This window comes from Hippoglossus hippoglossus, chromosome 14 (assembly GCF_009819705.1).
Source record: "Hippoglossus hippoglossus isolate fHipHip1 chromosome 14, fHipHip1.pri, whole genome shotgun sequence".
In the NCBI taxonomy this organism is placed as follows: domain Eukaryota; kingdom Metazoa; phylum Chordata; class Actinopteri; order Pleuronectiformes; family Pleuronectidae; genus Hippoglossus; species Hippoglossus hippoglossus.
Window position 1 is genome coordinate 16,720,777 of NC_047164.1, and position 18,977 is coordinate 16,739,753.

General features: G+C 41.7%; 1 protein-coding gene across 4 annotated transcripts in view; it reads left to right on the forward strand.

Moving 5' to 3' along the window:
* Window positions 1-1,501: 1,501 nt before the first annotated feature.
* LOC117774476 (roundabout homolog 1-like) overlaps window positions 1,502-18,977 on the forward strand; it is a 94,831-nt gene continuing 77,355 nt past the window's right edge. For 2 of the 4 annotated variants that reach the window (XM_034606936.1, XM_034606935.1), the window contains exons 1-3: window positions 1,502-1,693; window positions 6,958-7,094; window positions 8,332-8,406. In XM_034606936.1, the coding sequence (XP_034462827.1) occupies window positions 1,677-1,693; window positions 6,958-7,094; window positions 8,332-8,406 (229 nt within the window). In that variant the 5' untranslated portion in view covers window positions 1,502-1,676. Of the gene's footprint in view, window positions 1,694-6,957; window positions 7,095-8,331; window positions 8,407-12,587; window positions 12,732-18,977 lie in introns of those variants that run through there. The other 2 variants (XM_034606933.1, XM_034606937.1) reach the window with 2 other exon arrangements.

Here is an 18,977-nt window from a genome sequence, read left to right on the forward strand (position 1 = left end):
TGTTCATATTTATAATGTGATTTAGCTCCACAACACATTTCTGACTTACTCACTAGATACAACCGAGTCAGGCCTCTCAGATCCGCAGGTACTGCTTTTCTAGTTGTACACTGATTCAGATCCAGGTCTCAGTTACTATGGACCTGTTCTGTGGAACAAGCTGCCTGTTGACCTGAGGTGTGTGTTTGGGTCTTACATTAAGCCTTCTGTCAGTTTGGAACAAATGTGTAAATTTGGGAATGATTATGCCTCATCGTGGATTGATTCCACAAACTAAATACAACAGCACAGAAATCTTACTAAATGTTTTCTGTTTGGATGAACTGAATGTAACGCACATTATACCTAAACAACATACCTGTTAAGTTGCCTGATTGGTGTAATCCACTGAGGCCCTAACCCTGATATATATGGTAAACTGAACTGAATAGAAAGCTGCTGACGAGCGTTGCGAATCAATTCTGCTGACATGATTACACAGAGGACGATGCATTCATCAGCCATTGTGGACACTGTTTTCAATAAAATGTAAAACATCTATGATTGTTGTTGCAGGTGAATAATCAATAAATAACAAGGATTGCAGGAGAAACGTTCCGAGCTCCACAGACATGCAAGTCATGTGGACTGAAAACTCTTTTGGCACGCCGGTGTTTGTCTTTGCTATCTCCGTGATGAAGTGGGTGCTTTCTCGCCCCTCCACTGTATGTACCTGAATAGGAATAAGGCAAAAAATAAATGGGCAAAAAAACTTTTCAATTTCACTCAGCTAAAGAGAGAGAGAGAGAGAGAGAGAGAGAGAGAGAGAGAGAGAGAGAGAGAGAGAGAGAGAGAGAGTGTGAGGCAGAATGGTTTTGCTGCAGGTAAATGTGGACCCTGTGGGATACCTCGCTGCAGATTGTGAACCACAACACAGGGATGTTTCCACATATTGCAGCAACATCCTGTGATTCTCTACCCACTGTTGCAGGTAGCGTGAGCTGTGATGTTTCATTTGGAAAACCATCACATATATAGTGTACATAAAAAAATATATACATGTCTAAATTCTGTCAAGCCATCCAATACAGTGTTAATCCTGCAAACACACTGTATTTATTTACATATATATATATATATATATATATATATACATATATATTTTAACATATAACAGAAAGTATTTTGGATAATCCTCAACCTATAGCCCATGATGTCATTTGTGACTAAAAAAAGCAGAAACTGGAAAATGTGAATATTTTTTTCTCTTGTTTTTTTTTTTATAGTCTGAGACGATGAAATGAAATGATAATTTTGTATTGTTGGAATTCAGCACTTTCTGATGCGTGTGAGTTGTCAGGCGTAATCTGTGAGAGTAAATTGTCTGAGTGCAGCCTTAGGACCCTGAGGATATTGGACCTTGGTTGCTGCAGAGGTAGGTTTGTGATTTGTATGCACCCCATCTGATAGTGTCTCCTGGATCACAGATGGATTATTTAGGCTTTTCCTTCGGCAAGGGCTCCCTCTTTTGATTTTTTTTTCTTTAATTTTATTGTTTTTCTTTTGCAGGTCCACAACACACCGTCCTTTTTTTTCTTTTTCTCCCTGCTCTCATTGTTGGGCTGCACTTGGACGCCTGCAAAACACACAGTGGCAGAGATTTGGTTCTACCAGGGAAAATGGAACAATAATACCGGATGCACAACCTGCAGGGGTAAGTTGCAAAGTTCTATGCATTTCTGAGGCTTTTGGATTGTATTTTCACTATCGTGAGTGCACATGGTTTTGCTGCAGGTGGCTTCAGAGAGAACTGAATCCCTTCCCTGCCCATTGATTCATGCAGGAGCAGATGCTGTCCACGTGCTGTGGTGCTGAAAGTTATTTGCGGCAAACACAAATTGCCATGGATCTTATTTGTAATCGGTTGATTGCATGTTGCCAAATGAGCACTGATTGTCGGGTTTACAGCAAATGTAATGATTTTTCATCCATAAATTTACTGAAATGACTTTAAATGTCAATATGTCTCGAGGTTTATGGTAAAACAATTGCCAAATTACAAATGTATTTAACCTTGATAATTTTTCTGATTATTTTGAATGTTGGGGGAGGAAATACGGCTGAATAAATGTACTGATTTATTATTAGAACCATAAACTAAGTATGTAAAACTATTCATCTGTTTTTTACAGGGCAAAATAATTTGCATTTCTACAAAATCAAGATCTTCAGCTTTTTCTCTCTTTACCGTCTGTTTTCCCCTTTAATTCTCTGGCTACTGGTTCTGAAAATCCTTCAGTGGTTTTGAAACCCTGAAGGGATTAAGCTATGGATGTGCACGGAACAGTTGCGAGAATTAGCTTCAAACAAATCCAAACATAAAGGGTCACTTAATCTGGTGGATTTAGTGTGTTTGGCTAAACCTTAATTGTAAATATGAAGTTGCACCTAACTGGCATTTCTGAGTGGACGTATTAAAAGTCAGTGGATTAGTTTGTTTTAGAATCCCTTTAACTTAGGTGTTTGTCAGAGAGGGATGAAACTTTTCTATGCGGCAGTTTTTCTTTTCCTCTTAACAACCAAATTATTGATCACATTATTATTGTCATTAATACATTACACCAAACATATAATATCCTCATTATTCCCAGCCCCAACAGTCAATTGCAGCTAACAGCGGGTTTAGCTGTTGAATTTTGATATCGACATCAGTCATCTGGGACCACTGCCCCTCGCAACTGCTTCCTGGCATCATCCGTTACTCCTCAGCCTAGTTTTTCCTCTTCCACAATGCCTACTCATGCAGCCAATGGTGACTTGTCACTATGAGCTCCAGACACCGTGCCTCTCATACTTTTAATATCCTTTGTCTTGCTCTGATAGCTCCCTTAATGCGTTACAGTGGCAGTGATGAAAGCCTGTATTTGTCTCCCTCATCTTTTTTCCCCCCTAAAAAGACACTGCCATATGTCAGCGATAACTGCCAGGTGCTGATAAGGACTCTCAAGTCTTATACGTGAGCAGGCAGCGAGCCTCGTGTGATGTTACAGTACATCCTCTTTTACCCCATTGGCAGACTTTTTTTTTTTCATGCAGGGTGGTTCGTGAGCATGTGAAATATCCGAGTCTGACTGTCTCAGCAGTGCAAGCCTCTCCCTGCACATACCTCCCACTGTGGCCTTGATTTAGACTCCAGATCTCATGCGGAAAATAGTCAGTGAATCATACTTCCTGGTTGTACCCCCTGCTTCCACTCAGCATCCACTGGTGTTGTGCGACAGAGCCTCTGATTAACCCCCGCCTAGTGTCAATATTGCGCACATAGATGTAGAAATTTGAATGTGTTTGACCCTCAAACATGATCATGTTTATTGACAGTACAGTATTACATTTAAAGTGCAGTAACATGACACACATCAGTGTATAACAATCCACAAAAGTATGCCGGGACATGCAATAGTTGCGTTGGTATTATATCCCCTCAGATGCTAGAGGTGCATTGAAATATGCCTCCTTTTTGTTGCAGCAAATACATCCATTAACTTTAATTATCCTCCTACACCTTTTGACACGGTACACTTAGTAAGAAGTATTGCATTGCACATGTTTGTCTCTGTACGAGCGCAGAAGATTGCACTTAAGAAAGAGAAGAGAAAACGAAAGGCGGGGGATCTGCCGAAAGCTGCTTCTGTTCATGCTCCAGTGCTTTCTACAGTATGTGATCTGTCTGCGGTGCTATAGGGAGAGTTCCCGCTCTGGCATATTGACAGTATGTTAGATGGTAAGCTGTGATTATTCCCCAGTAGACAGAAGAAGGAAGGGAGGAAATCAGCACTCCTGTCTACTTTGATCTGCAGACTCTCCCCCATTAGCTCAGAGCCGGTGCAGATGAGATTTCTTTACTGTCATGTCAAAGGAAACTTTGCAAGTGTTGGGTGTGACTGCATGCATGTGTGCATGTGTGCAAGTGTGCATGTAGACAGTAAATGACACCGTGTGATGGAACTCACAGGGTGTCTGCAGGTTTTTTTCACTCTAAAGACAGTAAGATCAACATACATGTAATTCTCTATTCATTGAACTTACTGTATGAAGCAGTAGTACTACACTTCAGTCTGTAATGACTGCACTATTCTATACTAATCTTTACCTTGTGCATCCGTCACCTGGTTCTTTGTCCTCACTTGAACCATTTCCTTTTGCTCATTTCATTTCAGATAAGTGTGAGAATAACACTCCTCCGCTGGAGTTATCAGCATAATAAACACGCACTCAGGTGCTTTTTCTGTTTCACTCATATAATTTTCTCTCCCTCTGGCGTATTTTTGAATTACATCTTGAATTCATTATGTTTTTTGCCCCGTCTAAACCCAATTTCTGCCAGTCTCCGATCTGCATTCCCCCTACGACGTTTCACAAGGAGAAAACCATAAGCAATGCAATGTTATTACCGCCCACATTTAATATTCAGTCCTCGAACGAAATGCAATCTTCCTCACTCATTATTATAGTAATATGTCCATGTAAAGAGTTTTGTAACAGCAGATTTCAATATGAATGTTATTCATATTACATTACAATTTATTACATAACCGTGGAATATTACTGGTTCCGGCTTTCATATCTTGTGAATCATCAGCATCTTTACTAGATTGAACACTGTGAAGTCTGTGGTAGGAGTTATAAAATATATATATATTTTTTTTTTTGCTGTGTCATAAACATAAATATGCCAAATCTGCATTGGCCTACAACATTTCACAAATTAATATAAAGTAGATCCAGAATGAGGCAAATACAACACAACAAGTGATGCCACATAAAGTCTAATAAGTCTGCTAGTGTCTGTGAGGCTGTTCTGAGATATGCCAGTGCTCAGACATAAATACTAATGAAAACATGCTCAAAATGCCAATACTACTAATAAATAAAGTTTAGCTGAGGCTGATGGGAATCTCACGAGATGAAAAGTAATTATCTGCATTCCATGAATGTCTGTACCACATTTCATCTCATAGTTGATGAGATGTTGCACTAAAATTAGGAAATGCCAACCATATGGTAACTGGCGGCGCTAGAGAAAAAGACAGGTGATCGCCAACCAATATTTCAGTTTGGACCAAATTGGTGATCTGACAGACCATCATTGCCAACTTTAGATGGCATATTGTTAAAATTAAAGTATATTAAATAACCTTTTATCATTAGAGTCACTCTGTCATAGCTACAGCAAAATTCACACCAGCGACCTACATATGAAAGATTAATCTGTACATACAGTGATGTATAATATTTTTAAAATACTTAATAAGTCATCCATCTTACTTTTTTTTCAATGGTTCCAATTGGTGTCATCTAACTTTAAGAAAGCTTAAATAAACAAGTATTTTAATTTTTGATTATTAGTTGACCAAGCCTCATTTCAATCAAATCACCCTCTAGCTGTGAAAAACAAAAAGACTAAACCAAAACCTCAAACATCTTCAGTGATTCCTCACATTTCATATTTAGAAAAACGTAGTTTTTTGAAAGCTAACACCATATCACTTTTTTTGTAGCCTAATCAATTCCCAAAACAATGAAAAGCCCCACCCTCCTCATTACTGGGTGCACAGTACATTCACTTTTTGCAGTTTTGGCACATTTACAATGTTGGCTGTCGGTGTGCGTTTCTCAGAACAATTAAAGTGGCGCATCGAGTCGGTGGTCACTGGGTGCCAAGACATCCCAGGAATCTGGCCGTCCATCAGACGGCGAGGATGAGTTGCAAATCTGTTTGTACCACAGATGGCTGAACAGTAGAACTGACTTCCTATTCCTCTCGCCTGGCACTGTCACTGTGTCTCATCACCATTCCCACTTGAGAACAAGGGGTTTCTGTTTTGTGTGAGTGTGTGCGCGTGCATGTGTGTGTGGATGTGTATTTGGGGGTTTAGAACGGGACGTGCAGCAGGTAAATGTGAGCATGTTTGCATGGTGTTTCACTTGGTTTATGTATGAGCACATGCAATTTTTATGCGGGGAACTTGAACAGCAAGCATGCACGGTTTCGGCACAAAGCACACAGAGAGCGTATTACAGATGTGGGCTGTGTGACTGTAGCGGCTCACACTCTGTTGGAATATGGGAGGAAAAGCAACAGTGAAGCTCTGGTCCTCTGCTCCCCCTCTCTATGTGTGGATTGGATCAGACTGAAACAAACCGTCTCAGAGTTTAGCAGCAAGCTGGACGGGTTTAGGGAGGAAAGTCCATCTGTCTGCCCCTCCTCTTTGTAGTGGAATTTCACACAGGGACTTGGTGGTACATACTCAACAGCAGGTTAGACCATAGAGAGAGTCTGATTATTATCATAATCCAATGGTATGTAGGTGAAATGACACAATTATTATAATTCGCCTGCGCTGTAAATGAGAACCATTCACAAAAAAAAGAATTAAAGGGCCTTCACGTACATTTTTGCTGATGCTACACAGTCAACGTTGGCATTAAAAGCTGCTTACTAAGCAGTTCAGCAGAAACACAGCATCAAAGTTTAGCTTTAAACCATATTCTTTATTCCCCAAAACCCATCTACAGAAATGGAAAGAAATGCTGACTGTTTGGTTCTGTTTATACAGTATAGCTTATTTGCTTCTACTGGAGATAGCATGCTAACCACCTAGTGTGAAAACCGTCACTGTCACGTCCTGTCTCCCAGAAAAAAACTCTTTTCTTGCAAGCACAACAATACCTAAATTTCTTTCCAAGCTACAAGTATCTCAACCCACTTCCATCTTGAAACTAGAAGAGTGAAATTACTTAAAACACTTGTAATGTATCTTTACAGTAACACTGATTAGCAGAGAAGTGCACAGCAGCTTCTTTTCCGACTTCTTTTCAAAATATTAGAAGCAAAAATCATTATTCCTGGATCATTTCAAGTTCAGCTCAGGTGTAAATATGAAATGTCTTGATATGATATTTATGTCTCTCACCCAGGTTTATTCAGGCCTTTTCGAGGCTTGCTGGGCCATTGAGGACCATGAGGGCTTCACTGTCACCCCTCACCTTCCTTCTCTTCAGCCTGCTGTATGTCAGCCAGCTGCAGCGCGGCCACACCATGGACATTTCATCAGGTGAGATATGTGGATCAAAGAAGAGCAAATAAATAAATAAATAAATAAGTAACTTTAATTCATTGGAATTTATTTATCTAAAACTAGTATCTGAATAAGAGAACTTCAGCACTGTATAGGCGCAGCAATGCTGCCCTCTTGTGGCGAGAACTTTAAGACACAATGCTGGATATTTGCTCATTCTTTTGTCTATATTTGATTTAATATGATCATAAAACAGTAAATTAAGATTGATCCTTCGGGATAGTTTGCACAACCACTGCAACTGGGGAGCTGTAATGTAATCATACATTGTCTCAGTTTCCCAGTCAAACACAGGGGACTGACATTTCAAATGATGGCACATGGTATGTTTGCAATCTCATCTTTTGTACTTGCTGATCTTTGACTAATTATCCAAGTGTCAAGTTCCCTTTTGCCTTTGGCTGAGTGTTAAGTTTCATTCATCTGCCTGGATTCATTTAAAAATAAAATAAACTGCTGTAAATATCAGAGTGTAACACGAAAAATCAATAGTTCTACTTCTTCTCAAGATGTTAAATGTCTGATTCAATTTAATTTAATTCAAAGCCTGTTAACAACATACCAGATCACGACCCATGCACCAACTTGTCATTATCAAAAGCGTCCTGTGCTTTGTTGCGGATTTTTTGGGTTACATTCCAGTGTAATGAATAAGTGGTGGCTCCCTCTAGTGGTGCTTTTTAACAATATCCATTTCTGTAAGCCTCATCAAACCCACAGCCAGTGGAAACAGAGTAGAATATTAGAAAGTGATGATTTTTGCGTAATTGAAAAATAAAGTTGGTTCATGTTATTAAAAATGTATGAGTACTGAACATAACATTTCCAAAAATATCATTTATTTAAAAATTATTAACAATTTGCCAACTTAAATATAAAGTTTATTGGTTGCTTAGCAAAATTTCCATTATCACTCTGTAGTTTCAGAGATGTTTCAAAAGAGATTTAAATTTAATCCATTACAATATTGATTATCTTAAAATGTGCTTAGTATCTATTCACCAAATACAATCATTGAAGTTAATATATTCATGACAAAATCAAACAAACTTCAACTTAATGAGTCATCCTCGATTTGCAGGACATAAGTGTATTTGCTAATGCACTCTTTGCTAAAATGAATATATAAATCAAGAATATTCTTCCTCTTGCCAATTCTGTAATTTGTTTTTAATTATTTTCTAACTCGCTGTTGTTGTTCCCGTGCAAACAGCTACAGATAAACACAGAGAGAACCGTGAAGTCATCGCCCAAACATCTGCACCCGAACAAGACGTTGGATACAAAGGTAGGATCCTTCTTCTGAATGTGATTACTGCGAAAATGGTTGATATGACTCACCAACGTTTAGCACTTTGCACCTTACTATGTGTTATCAGTCGGATGTGTTCTGTGCTCTTGCACCTTCAAGTTAAATGATGTGCTGTTTAGTCTCTTTTTTAAGAGTTTATCAATCGTTGCTATATTATTGTTAAAAAGGTCTAAAGGAATCTCTGAAATAAGCCTCGATGAAGGCGTCAGTCGGTGACGTGCTGCTGTAGGTTGTGCTGAGTCTGTATTTGTCCATTGAAAGAGACAATATTGAATCCAATTCCCAGGAAGAGGACGATGTTTCCTTTCGCTGACAAAGACTCTAATACCACTTTAATGCCAGTTCAGCAGCTGTAGACCATGAGTGCTGTGTCCAAAGCCAATGCACTCCAATGGCCCTCTGCCTTCGCTTTGATATTTCATGGTAAGGAGTCTGACATGGGGCGTATTGTGATAGAACAAAGCTTTAAGTCGAAGAGCTCCTCTCTCCGTCTGCAGCCTCTTTGGCTGGGAGATTATAACATTCAGTTTATATGCTGAACAGTCTCTCCGACACCTGGAGCCCATTTTAGATAACACAAGGAAGAAAATTAAATGATAAAGTAGAAATATCTTTGGCCCTTTCATCCTTAAAGGCACTCCATAAAGATGTTTCCTCTTTACTTGAATGGAATAAACGGAGCTTCTTGGGTTCCATCTGATGCTGTTTCATCCCTCGAGATGAGACGCCGTTTTGGTATCTCAAATCTCTCTGACCCAGAAAAAATGAAAAAGATGACAGCGACATTGCGAGCAGTTGAACGGATGTCCAAGTCGTAGCAGCTAATGAGGACCGTCAGGGTGGCTGCCAGTTTGCCAAATTGGAGGGAGGTCAAGAGGAGCAAGCGGCGGCGTGTCGGTTGCATCAGCTTTTCCCCCAGTGGCTGGCGAATGTGACGAAATCATTCCGCTTGGAAACTCTGTGTGATCCAGAGCGACTGTGGGGATGTGCAGCGAGAGGCGCTGAGGTATCAACAAGTGGGGGGACATGATGGACCCAAAGAGCTGTCACAAATCATGCAGAGATTGGGAGGTTGAGGAAATGGAAGGGTGTAGAAATAAAAGCTGTGGGAGAAGCAGCTAATGGCGCGTTACATTCACATCCATCCATTAATACATCCACCCAGGTCATCGGTCCACCTGCCTGATACTCTGACACCAGGTATAGACAGATGATTTCAGCGAGGGTGATTTGAAAGCCTGTTTGTATTTTTAAATGGACACAGTTGTGACTAATAGAGGAGTAGCTGAGGGCCAAGTGTGTTGCTCTGTGGAGATTCCAAATTATTTATTCCTTCATAAATATTTTTGGGGGGGATTTGGCTCTGTGCTTTGTTTTTTTGAAGAGATTTTCTCCCCTGGCTCAAAACCAACTGGAGAACTACTTTAATGAAGAAAAAAAAGAAAAAAAAGAAAAAGGGTCTCAGTGCTTGGCACCGTCTCACTGAGATCCTTGCCATATTATGCACGGTGTTGCCATGAAAACGTGCGTGTCTTTGTGTCCATTTTTCACCATCTGCTCCTGCAAATATCGGTGTTGGGGATGCTTTGGATTTTAACCAACTGTGAAATGTGCTGTGGATTTTTTTTTACAAACCCTGCATTTAGCTGTGAGCGCTGCATCTGTTGTTATGTTGAGGCCGCGTGTGCATAAAGCAAGAGCTCTTCCTGTGAATCCATATCCCCTTGTTATTTGTTCTTCAGCCCTACTGTTATGGTTGCCAGCTAATTCCTAATAACGATATGGCTTTAGACTAATTATGTAGTCATGACATGACCTGGACCATATTTTCCTCCACAGTGTTATTGTGCTGTTGCCTGTTGGCCTCAGCCAAGTGGGCTGCCAGAGTCATACAGTGGGGATGATACTAACATGCAAAACATGGACATAATATTAACAGAGACTGTGGGGGGAAATAAACACAACAGCAATGTGCAGCAATAACGTAGTTAAGCCTGAATAATAAGAGGACACAAGCTCGTATATTCCAGCAACGCGTCTGCTGAACAGTGAAAAGAAACAACATGGAAAATCCAAGAGAGAAAAAAGGGGAGAAGATGTGCTTGCAGGGGGAGTGCATATTTTAGAAAGCCACTGAAGTGCTTGTGATGAGGCGGACTGTAATTCTCCCTGTTTTACTGGTTGTTTACAAGCTGTGATGTCTCTGCTTAGAGGGCCGGCTGCGTTCAGCGGAGCGGCGAGTGGTCCCACAATGACCGATTCAAGGATTTGAGGCGAGAGGGGCAAGGGGAGGGCTGAGTGCATCAACTTGGTCTTGGATCTGAATGAGACTTTAAAGAGCAGACGCCTCACTGTTGTGTCTGTGGCCGTGTGAGTCAATCAGACCGTTTGAAGTCGTTTGATTCGATCTTTTGTTTGGCTGGACATGTGATGGAATGTTTGTTTTTTTTCAAGTCTATGCTTTGTATAGTAGAAAGGATTCATATGGCTAACCATGATACTTAACTTTAGTTCCATGCAACCCGCAGTCCATCTTTTCTTATGTGACTGTGCAGATCTTTCTGTGGCGTTTGCAGAAATAGGGACAATTCATTTAAACGTCTATCAGTAGTGTATTTCAAAATAAAACCGAGCAACGATTTTGACCCTTTGTAACAGCAGTGGTTATAATACTGCAGGCATTGGTAATATATATTGGCAGATATCGACAGTGTAGGCATCACAAAATGAAAAAAACTCGCCTTGAATTAAACACTGAGCTTTCCCTGCTGTTCCAGTCGGCCTCACACCAGACTGTGCTGCAGCTCAGCAGCCAGCAGAGGGAGTGCTGACCTCCTCAGACAAACACAAGACGTCTCTTTCTCTCTGTCCTGTGATGAAACTATGAACTTTAAAACTGATTAATCTTTCTCACTTCAAAGTATATCCGATTGAAGCACAGTATCACAGATGCGATTATTACTTCAACATGTTTGATACCAATGCAGAATATATTGGATCATTTGTTTCTATTAAAATCTCCTCTAATTTCCCCTGTGGCATGTTGAGAGGTCACAGTGAGGAAACCTGATCGATTTTTCCTCATGGGAAGAAGATGACACAGCGCTGTTGCTTTTCCTGTGTGGATAAAGCCACATGGCTCATCATGGCTCAATTTAGTAATTTTTTCCATGTGTTGCATGAGCTTGTCCCCTTCAAGGTTTTAATAAGGACACATAGGGAGTGCGCGTCTCTCTCTGTTGATAGAAGGGTATAAATAGTCCAATGGTCATATTATAGCCAATATTCACAGTAGACACACTCTTTAAAGTCTAGTTTGGGGTCAGGAATCTGCCCTTTTTCACCTTGTGCTTTAGTGGTGCAGCCAATTTGACTGACAGCCATTCTGCAAACTTACATTTGAATAGACACTGTGACACATTGTCTTTTATATTTAATCCCTCAGACAATTAAACCCTATAAACATCCACTGGTTTGCAGTGATTCTTTCCAACATTTATGAGGCTGCTGAGTCCTTTTTGTTTTCGAGCTTGATGCACAAACCCAGCGGAGTCTCGCGTTGTGCACGTGAATCCTTGTGCGGTTAGATGGTGCCTGACTCGCAGGAATCTCCTCCGCGCAGCAGAAAAAAAAGCCTCTGTAGGAAAAGCAGAGCAGAGCTGAGCTGAGCTGCTGCTGCGCGCAGAGACGCACGGCGCCTCCATCCAACCAAGCGCCAGTCCCACCAAACCCAACCCGGCGCGAGAGAGAGAGAGAGAGAGAGAGAGAGAGAGAGAGAGAGAGAGAGAGAGAGAGAGAGAGAGAGAGAGAGAGAGGAGAGGGGGGGGGGATACAACTACACGTTTAACACGTTAAAGTGAACGCAAGTGGACGCTTCTCCTCCTCGTGGAACTATAACAGCAGTCATCTCATGGCCGATGCGTTCCGCCAAGTTCTCGGCATTTTGGAGAGAGGAGTTCGTCAGGAGCGCGAGGATCCAAGTGCGGGACCGAGTGGATTAAAACCCGCAGCGATGCCTCCGACCGGGGTGAACTTTGGTTCCAGCAGCAGCGGTCCACTGTCCGGGGAGCAGCTCTGAACATTATTTTTCTGTATCACTGCGGAGTTCAGGAAACCCCCCACCCCCCGGCCGGATCCGAACCCACCGCCGCCCGCACAGCGCTTAGAAGTTGAGATTTAGATGAAACAGACAACCAGCGCGCATTCTCACTGGATTTACACCGTTTCCAGCTGCGCGTGAAGGATGCCTGTCCGTCTGTGGGCAGTTTACTGTCTACTGGCACTTCTGCAGATTTGTTCAGGTACGAGCTGATCAATTGCCAAACACATCTTTTTTTTCTTTTTAAGAAATCTCCATTTCTGTGCTGCTTGTGAGCAATTCAAAACTGCAGTGGTGATACATTTGCAAAGTTTGACCTGTCTCAGCCCCCCTGTGGGTATCTGAGGTCACCTTCCCTCTGTGCAGCAGGATCAGGTTGTGGCCCTTGACCCCTGCTGCTTTCCGCCTGCACGCTGAAAGTGACCCATCTATCTATAATTGCTGCAGACCAGTGGGACACAGGCCCTCTTGTAAGTCTTATCACACACTCACTGTGGAAATGAGTTTCCACAGTGAGTGTCTGAATAGAAAAAAACAGGGAGAGTCAGGTTTGTGTTAAGATTGTGTTGTTTGAATGTGTGTGTGTGATAAAATCGGTTGCATCGGTGGGTGCGTACTTAACATGAGCTGCAGGTTAATGAGGAACAGAGAGACTTACCTTGGATACTCCCTCTGCACCAGTGAGGGTGTGTTACTTTCACTGGGTAGAAAGAAGACTCCATCCACACGTTGTCTCTACTCGCTGGATTCAGAAATAGACAATTGCATTCACTTTGTCAAGGTTGAAAAATAAGAAAAGCTATTTCAATAAGTGACTTCACTGTTTGGATATAGTGTAAATATATATTTTTTAATTGATCTATTCATGCACATTAATCCAAATCCCTGTAAGTGTGCTAGTTTTAGCCAGCAGGCTGTTTTTTTTAACTGCAGGGCTAATTTGGTGAGATGATCAGTTGCCTAAGGAAGTTTTGCACTCATAACATATTTTAGATTATAAAATTACATCCATATTTACACACTTTTGTCACAGCACGTGTTAGCCACTTTGTTCCAGTCAAGCACCACCCTTTGCAGATGTAGCCATTGAACTCCCTCAGAAGACATCCTCCACCCATCAGGAATCAGAGATTAAAAGCTTGGAACGATTGTGTCCACCCAGATCCTATTCAATCACATATATTCTTTATATATTTGGATGTGGTGTTGGGAACAAGGTGGTTGAGTCTGAAATGTTAAATCTTTTTTAATTTTGAAGGACTCCACCTATGGGAGGAGTTTATTGATTGTCCCCAAATAATGCAGACATTTGAATACAAGGCACAGGCCTAGAGGGAATAATGACAAAATCCCTCCACTGTTTTTTAAACACATGCTAAACCACAGTATGGATTCCAGAGCTAAAGCAAGTATTAAATGAAAACATACAAAATCCTATTGTTCTCATACTATTTACCAATAATCCCAAAAAAAATCGAAGGCTATGACTCGAGGAACTTCAGTACACAAGAAAACCCTCAAGTCAAGAATCCCTCATATTCCCGACGGGCAGAAGTCTTGTTCACTGTGTCAGACAAAGACAGCTGTCAGTAACATTAACTGTGGCCACAGAGTGAAAAAATGTTTTCAGCACCAGTGTCTGACACTGAGTGATGGCCTTTTCTGCTAGACTTCCTTTGACTGAATAGAGAGATACTTCTTCAAGCTTTATTTTCTCTTATATCACGAGGGCTGGAATAAATCTGCCCACATCAGAACACATGTGGCTTTAACACGCCCTAATTCTTGGATTTGAATCCATTCTTTGAGATTAACATGTTGTAAAAAGGTTTATTTATATAAGACTTAACGAAGATAATGTTCTTCCCAGAGCCAGAGGAGGAGGAGGAGGAGGAGAGGTACAGTGTTAACATGTGGATACAACACAGGCTCTTAGCGACTCCTCTCTTTAACGTCAGTGGTAACTCAAAAAAGGAAACACACTCAGTCTTGCCTATCCACATCAAGAGTACTAAAATACGTGTGACGCCTATTTTCCATTTCGTTGTCTCTAAATTTCCAAACCGACAAACTCGGTAGACGCGCAAATTCAGGGACTTTTCAGGAAGAAGGTTTGTGCTTTTGTCAGAATTATTCCCTCTGACCCTTTATTATTCATTATTATTAAACATGTTAATTTGCAGTTAAAGTTGAACCATTGGTGCCTGCTCATCATATATTTTCTCAAAATGCAAACCGGCAACAGAGACCTCAAAGTTCAAATCAACCTTTTAATTACCGCTAACAGTTATTTTATTCCCATTAAGGGCCCCTGACATGAAATAGCCCAGATGCTAAGAGTATTCAGTGGTCGTCTTAACCACTGAGCTTCAGTAGCAGTGGACACATTCTCCCTGACTGGCCCAGTAATGCAGTTTTTAGCCAAAACATGTGCGGTGGGATAAATGTCACAAGCTGTATAGTAGCTGTAGATTTCAGTGGCCCAGTTTGAACCTGTGAGAGAGTGTGTGTGGACCATATCCTCTTCCCACCACCCATACATTACAGGGACATTATAACTGGGATGGCTGCCAGGTTTACGTGCCCATCCTTGAAAATTATCCCCGCTTAACAAGTTACACTCAGAATAATGACATGTTTTTTTTCCCACCCTGTTTGTGCTCGATGCTCCCAAACTGATTCCCTTGTATGGTATCTTGACTGCAGCATTAAAAAAAAGGTACACTGGTCCCTCATTAAAACGCCGTGGTCTGAAAGCCGTGCTTTTTAAAGACACTTCATCACACTCAGAGCTAAGGGGCACCTTTGTTGAGAGTTTAATCTCCCCACAATAAATCTGCCCGTGGTAATTGGATGATACATAATAATCTAAATGATTGCCATTAAAAGCATATGCTCGTGTCGAGATGGCTTTGTCCTTTTCGTCCCGCGGATCATATAATTATGCGTCCCCAGAGTGACGCTGCGACTTGGCTCGCCGCTCTACCTGCTTTGTTTGATGGTCTGTAAACATTATCCATAAAAAAAAGGAAACATGGGAAAATAAAAGAATGGCCCATCCTGCTATTCTCTCTGGATGACGGTCGTATCACACCTGCACTTTCAGAGTACAGGTCAATATCTTCATAACTGGACGAGGAAAATAACTAGGTTAATTACTTTAGCAATAAGTGGCCGAGATCCTCCGAGGATTGTTTTACCTTCATGGAGCACCTCATCCATTTCTTACCAGCAGAGAAGTAAGTACAAGAGGGGCTCAGAGACCCAGCAGAACGCAGCCTAATTCCATCACTGGTGTGTGCAGCAGCCCCACAGGGAACAGTTTAACCGAGACATCTGGCTGGCCTGTTGGAGTTAGTTGTGCGCGGGTCAGAGTTCACATGTACTTACTCGTGCTGCTTGGGTCGACTGACACTCAAGGCTACAAGAGGTTTACTGTTGTGACCCAGAATACTGCACAACACCAGTTACAGAATACTGGACCTTAGGTAATGATGGCCAATTTGGGGGCCTGCTGCGCCGTCCCCTACGCTAACAAGACTCCCCATAGCCTTTGTGATGTGACAGTGATGGGCCGAGTCTTGCGGCTAATGAGGCCTTCCTCGCCATGGATGATGGGGCTGATAAGACATCTTTGTATTGGCGAAGAGCTTCCTTTGTTTGTTGGATTGAACTGTCAGGTTCCTTCTGTGCTTTCTTAGAAATAATGCGACTAATAAGCTTTACTGGAGACCATTCTGCTAGGAGAGCATCCCCTGTAAATGTTCTTTATTTGGTGGAGCACGCCAGCATAAGGGTAAGAAATAGGGTGAAATAAATGTGTTCACCATGTGTGTCATTCATACTCACTGAGAATCTGCTGAAACTACTCTTTTTACAGGTATGATGGTTTCTTGCTCAATTATCCTGCATAATTTCATTTCTTACTTACAGTTTATGGTTGTGTGTATATATACATCCATGTTCTGAAAGGGTAGGATGCAAAACCAGAACTTAAGTTTTGTGCATCGTAAGCATCCCCAGTCAGTCCACGTTGAAATGAGTTTTAACAAATGGATATTGCTTCACACCAGTGTTGTTGAGATCATTATTTCCTGAAAAATGCCCCTAAGAAGTTTTTTTTCCCCACCAGGAACAGTTAAGGTAGAAAAGCTGAGACTGTATCTCTCTTGTCTCTCAAACCCCTGTGGACGTTGCTGGAATTGTTTGGTCCTGACTGAACGTGCATACATGCATATGTAATGATGTTAGCGAAAGCTTGTTTTCCGTGTGTGCTTTCGAATTGTTTGCTGAGAGCTGCGATTCATAATTGCTTCCCTTGTTTACTCGCTGTTTTCCTGTGGTGCTGTGAGGCCGCGAGCGTGGTTTGCAACCCCCGGGGGAGGGGAGCTACTCAGAGCTCTAACAAGTGCCTGTGGGCCTGCAGTTCACAGGTCAGCACACCTTTGCATAGGCAGACACATACATTCACACTCCTGCACACCACACATACACACACAACTGAGATGGATCGATCACTATATGCCTCTGCAGCAAAGGTAGCCGGTTCTTTGCCTGGAGGATCCTCCTACACCCCTGACACTGTCTTCAACCTTTTTCTACTCATCTCTGGAAAAGAACTACCACGGACTTAATTTATTCAGTCGCCATTTTCAATTGTTTAAGTTGACATGGTCTTATTAAAGCACAGTAATGTATTGATTTAGTGCGGCAGCAACTCAAAGCATGACCCGGAACAGATAACAAAACTAGAGTGGCACTCAAACTGATACCTGTGCCAAGTCCCAACATCTCTCCTCAATTCAATCAAGCTGCAGGAAATTACACACTCTCGTTAACAGCTTTTCCAATGGTCAAAACCCCCCCACTAATATCCACTAACACGTGTTTTTATTGGCTTTGATCAGCAGTGATAGCAACGCCTGGGTGAACGTGCTAATTTCTTCGCAGTCTATGATGCTGCACCTTTCCTGGCGTGACGTTATGACGAGCCTTGAGCTTCCGCCCATGTGCACCTGAATATCCCGGAACGTTTGTGTTCTTATTGATTTGTACATTCTGGGAACAACGTGCAGCAGCAGAGCATAATGCTAAATATAACAGCAATGCAAGACAGCGGGGCGAGAGAGCTTCTCAGTTTCTGGCTCGTTCGTGACATTGAACATGACTCACTGGGGAAAAATACAGAACTCCTCTACTGGCAATGGGAAAGGATTCACTCGCCTTATTTTAGCAGGAATACCCACATTCAAAAAAACCTGTGTATACCTGCTAATTATGGTGTTAAAGAGGGAATAGAAATCAGTCCCCTAAATATGACTTGTTTATTACCTGCGTTATACTCTGGGAAATCAGTGGAAGATGTTAAAGAAAATGATAAAACAATTCCTGGATCAGCCCCTTTATGAGGAATTGAATTAGTTCTTCCTTGGCCCATACACTCCCCCCCCCCTTCCACCAAGCTTCAAGATAATCGTTTCAGTCGTTTTGATCTCAACTACAAACATGTAAAGTGTCATTACTGCATTTTGCTCATATTTGATGCTAGACAGACAGGCATACAGCCTGAGGTAGTTCCTGCTACAGTAGGAATCTGTTTTGGTTACTAAATATTAACATTACGTTTTTTATGGTCGCTGCTACCTCAGTAATTTGTTAAATCACCTGAAAGAACTGGTACTATCCACAACTTCCTGTTAATTGCACTGTTATAAATGTGGTTGTGCTGTGCCCCAGAGCACACTGTGAAAACAAAATGAAAGTTGGAGACTAACACCACACACGGTTTAATTATTTGTGATCTTTTGAATATCTTGTGCTTGTCACCCCCCCAGGTGCTGCTCTCAGTTCCTCGCCAACAAATACACTGCCAAGAGATCCTCATTGTGAACGACTCATCTAAATAAGACTAGCCTCTGAGATCAGAAACTCCCGTGGGTCCGTGGTTTTCCTCCGGGCTGTTTGTACTTCTTTCGCCTTAGTTTCCTGCTCTGAGGCCAATGTCCTGTGACTGTTTGCTGAGGCTCTTTGGATAATTACTTCTGCAAATAAAGCTGCTCTCCATAGTCTGGACTTTTTCATAAATAATTACAAAAGGCGCCCGCATCTGAATTTTGCGGTTAATATGCGAATCCATGTTGTTTCATCCGCCGGTAATAAAGGTGGGCTGATTGTGTTGTTTTAGACAAACTGTTCGTCTGAAACAAACTGTTGTGGCCGTCTGTGCTAGCAGTGGTTGCCTTCAGAGTGATGCTGCATCCCTTAGGATTTTCGGATATGGAGTAATTGGGAGAATTAATATCTTGAAAGGACAGCTTTAAAAGGTCACCGTAATGGTATGGCCTCGGAGATGCTTCCCAAGGATACCGCTCTGTCCATCTACCCGTCTCCAGTCAGGGAGCTAATAGTCAATAGTGTCAATATTCGTTTCGGTAGGTCTTCTTGCAGT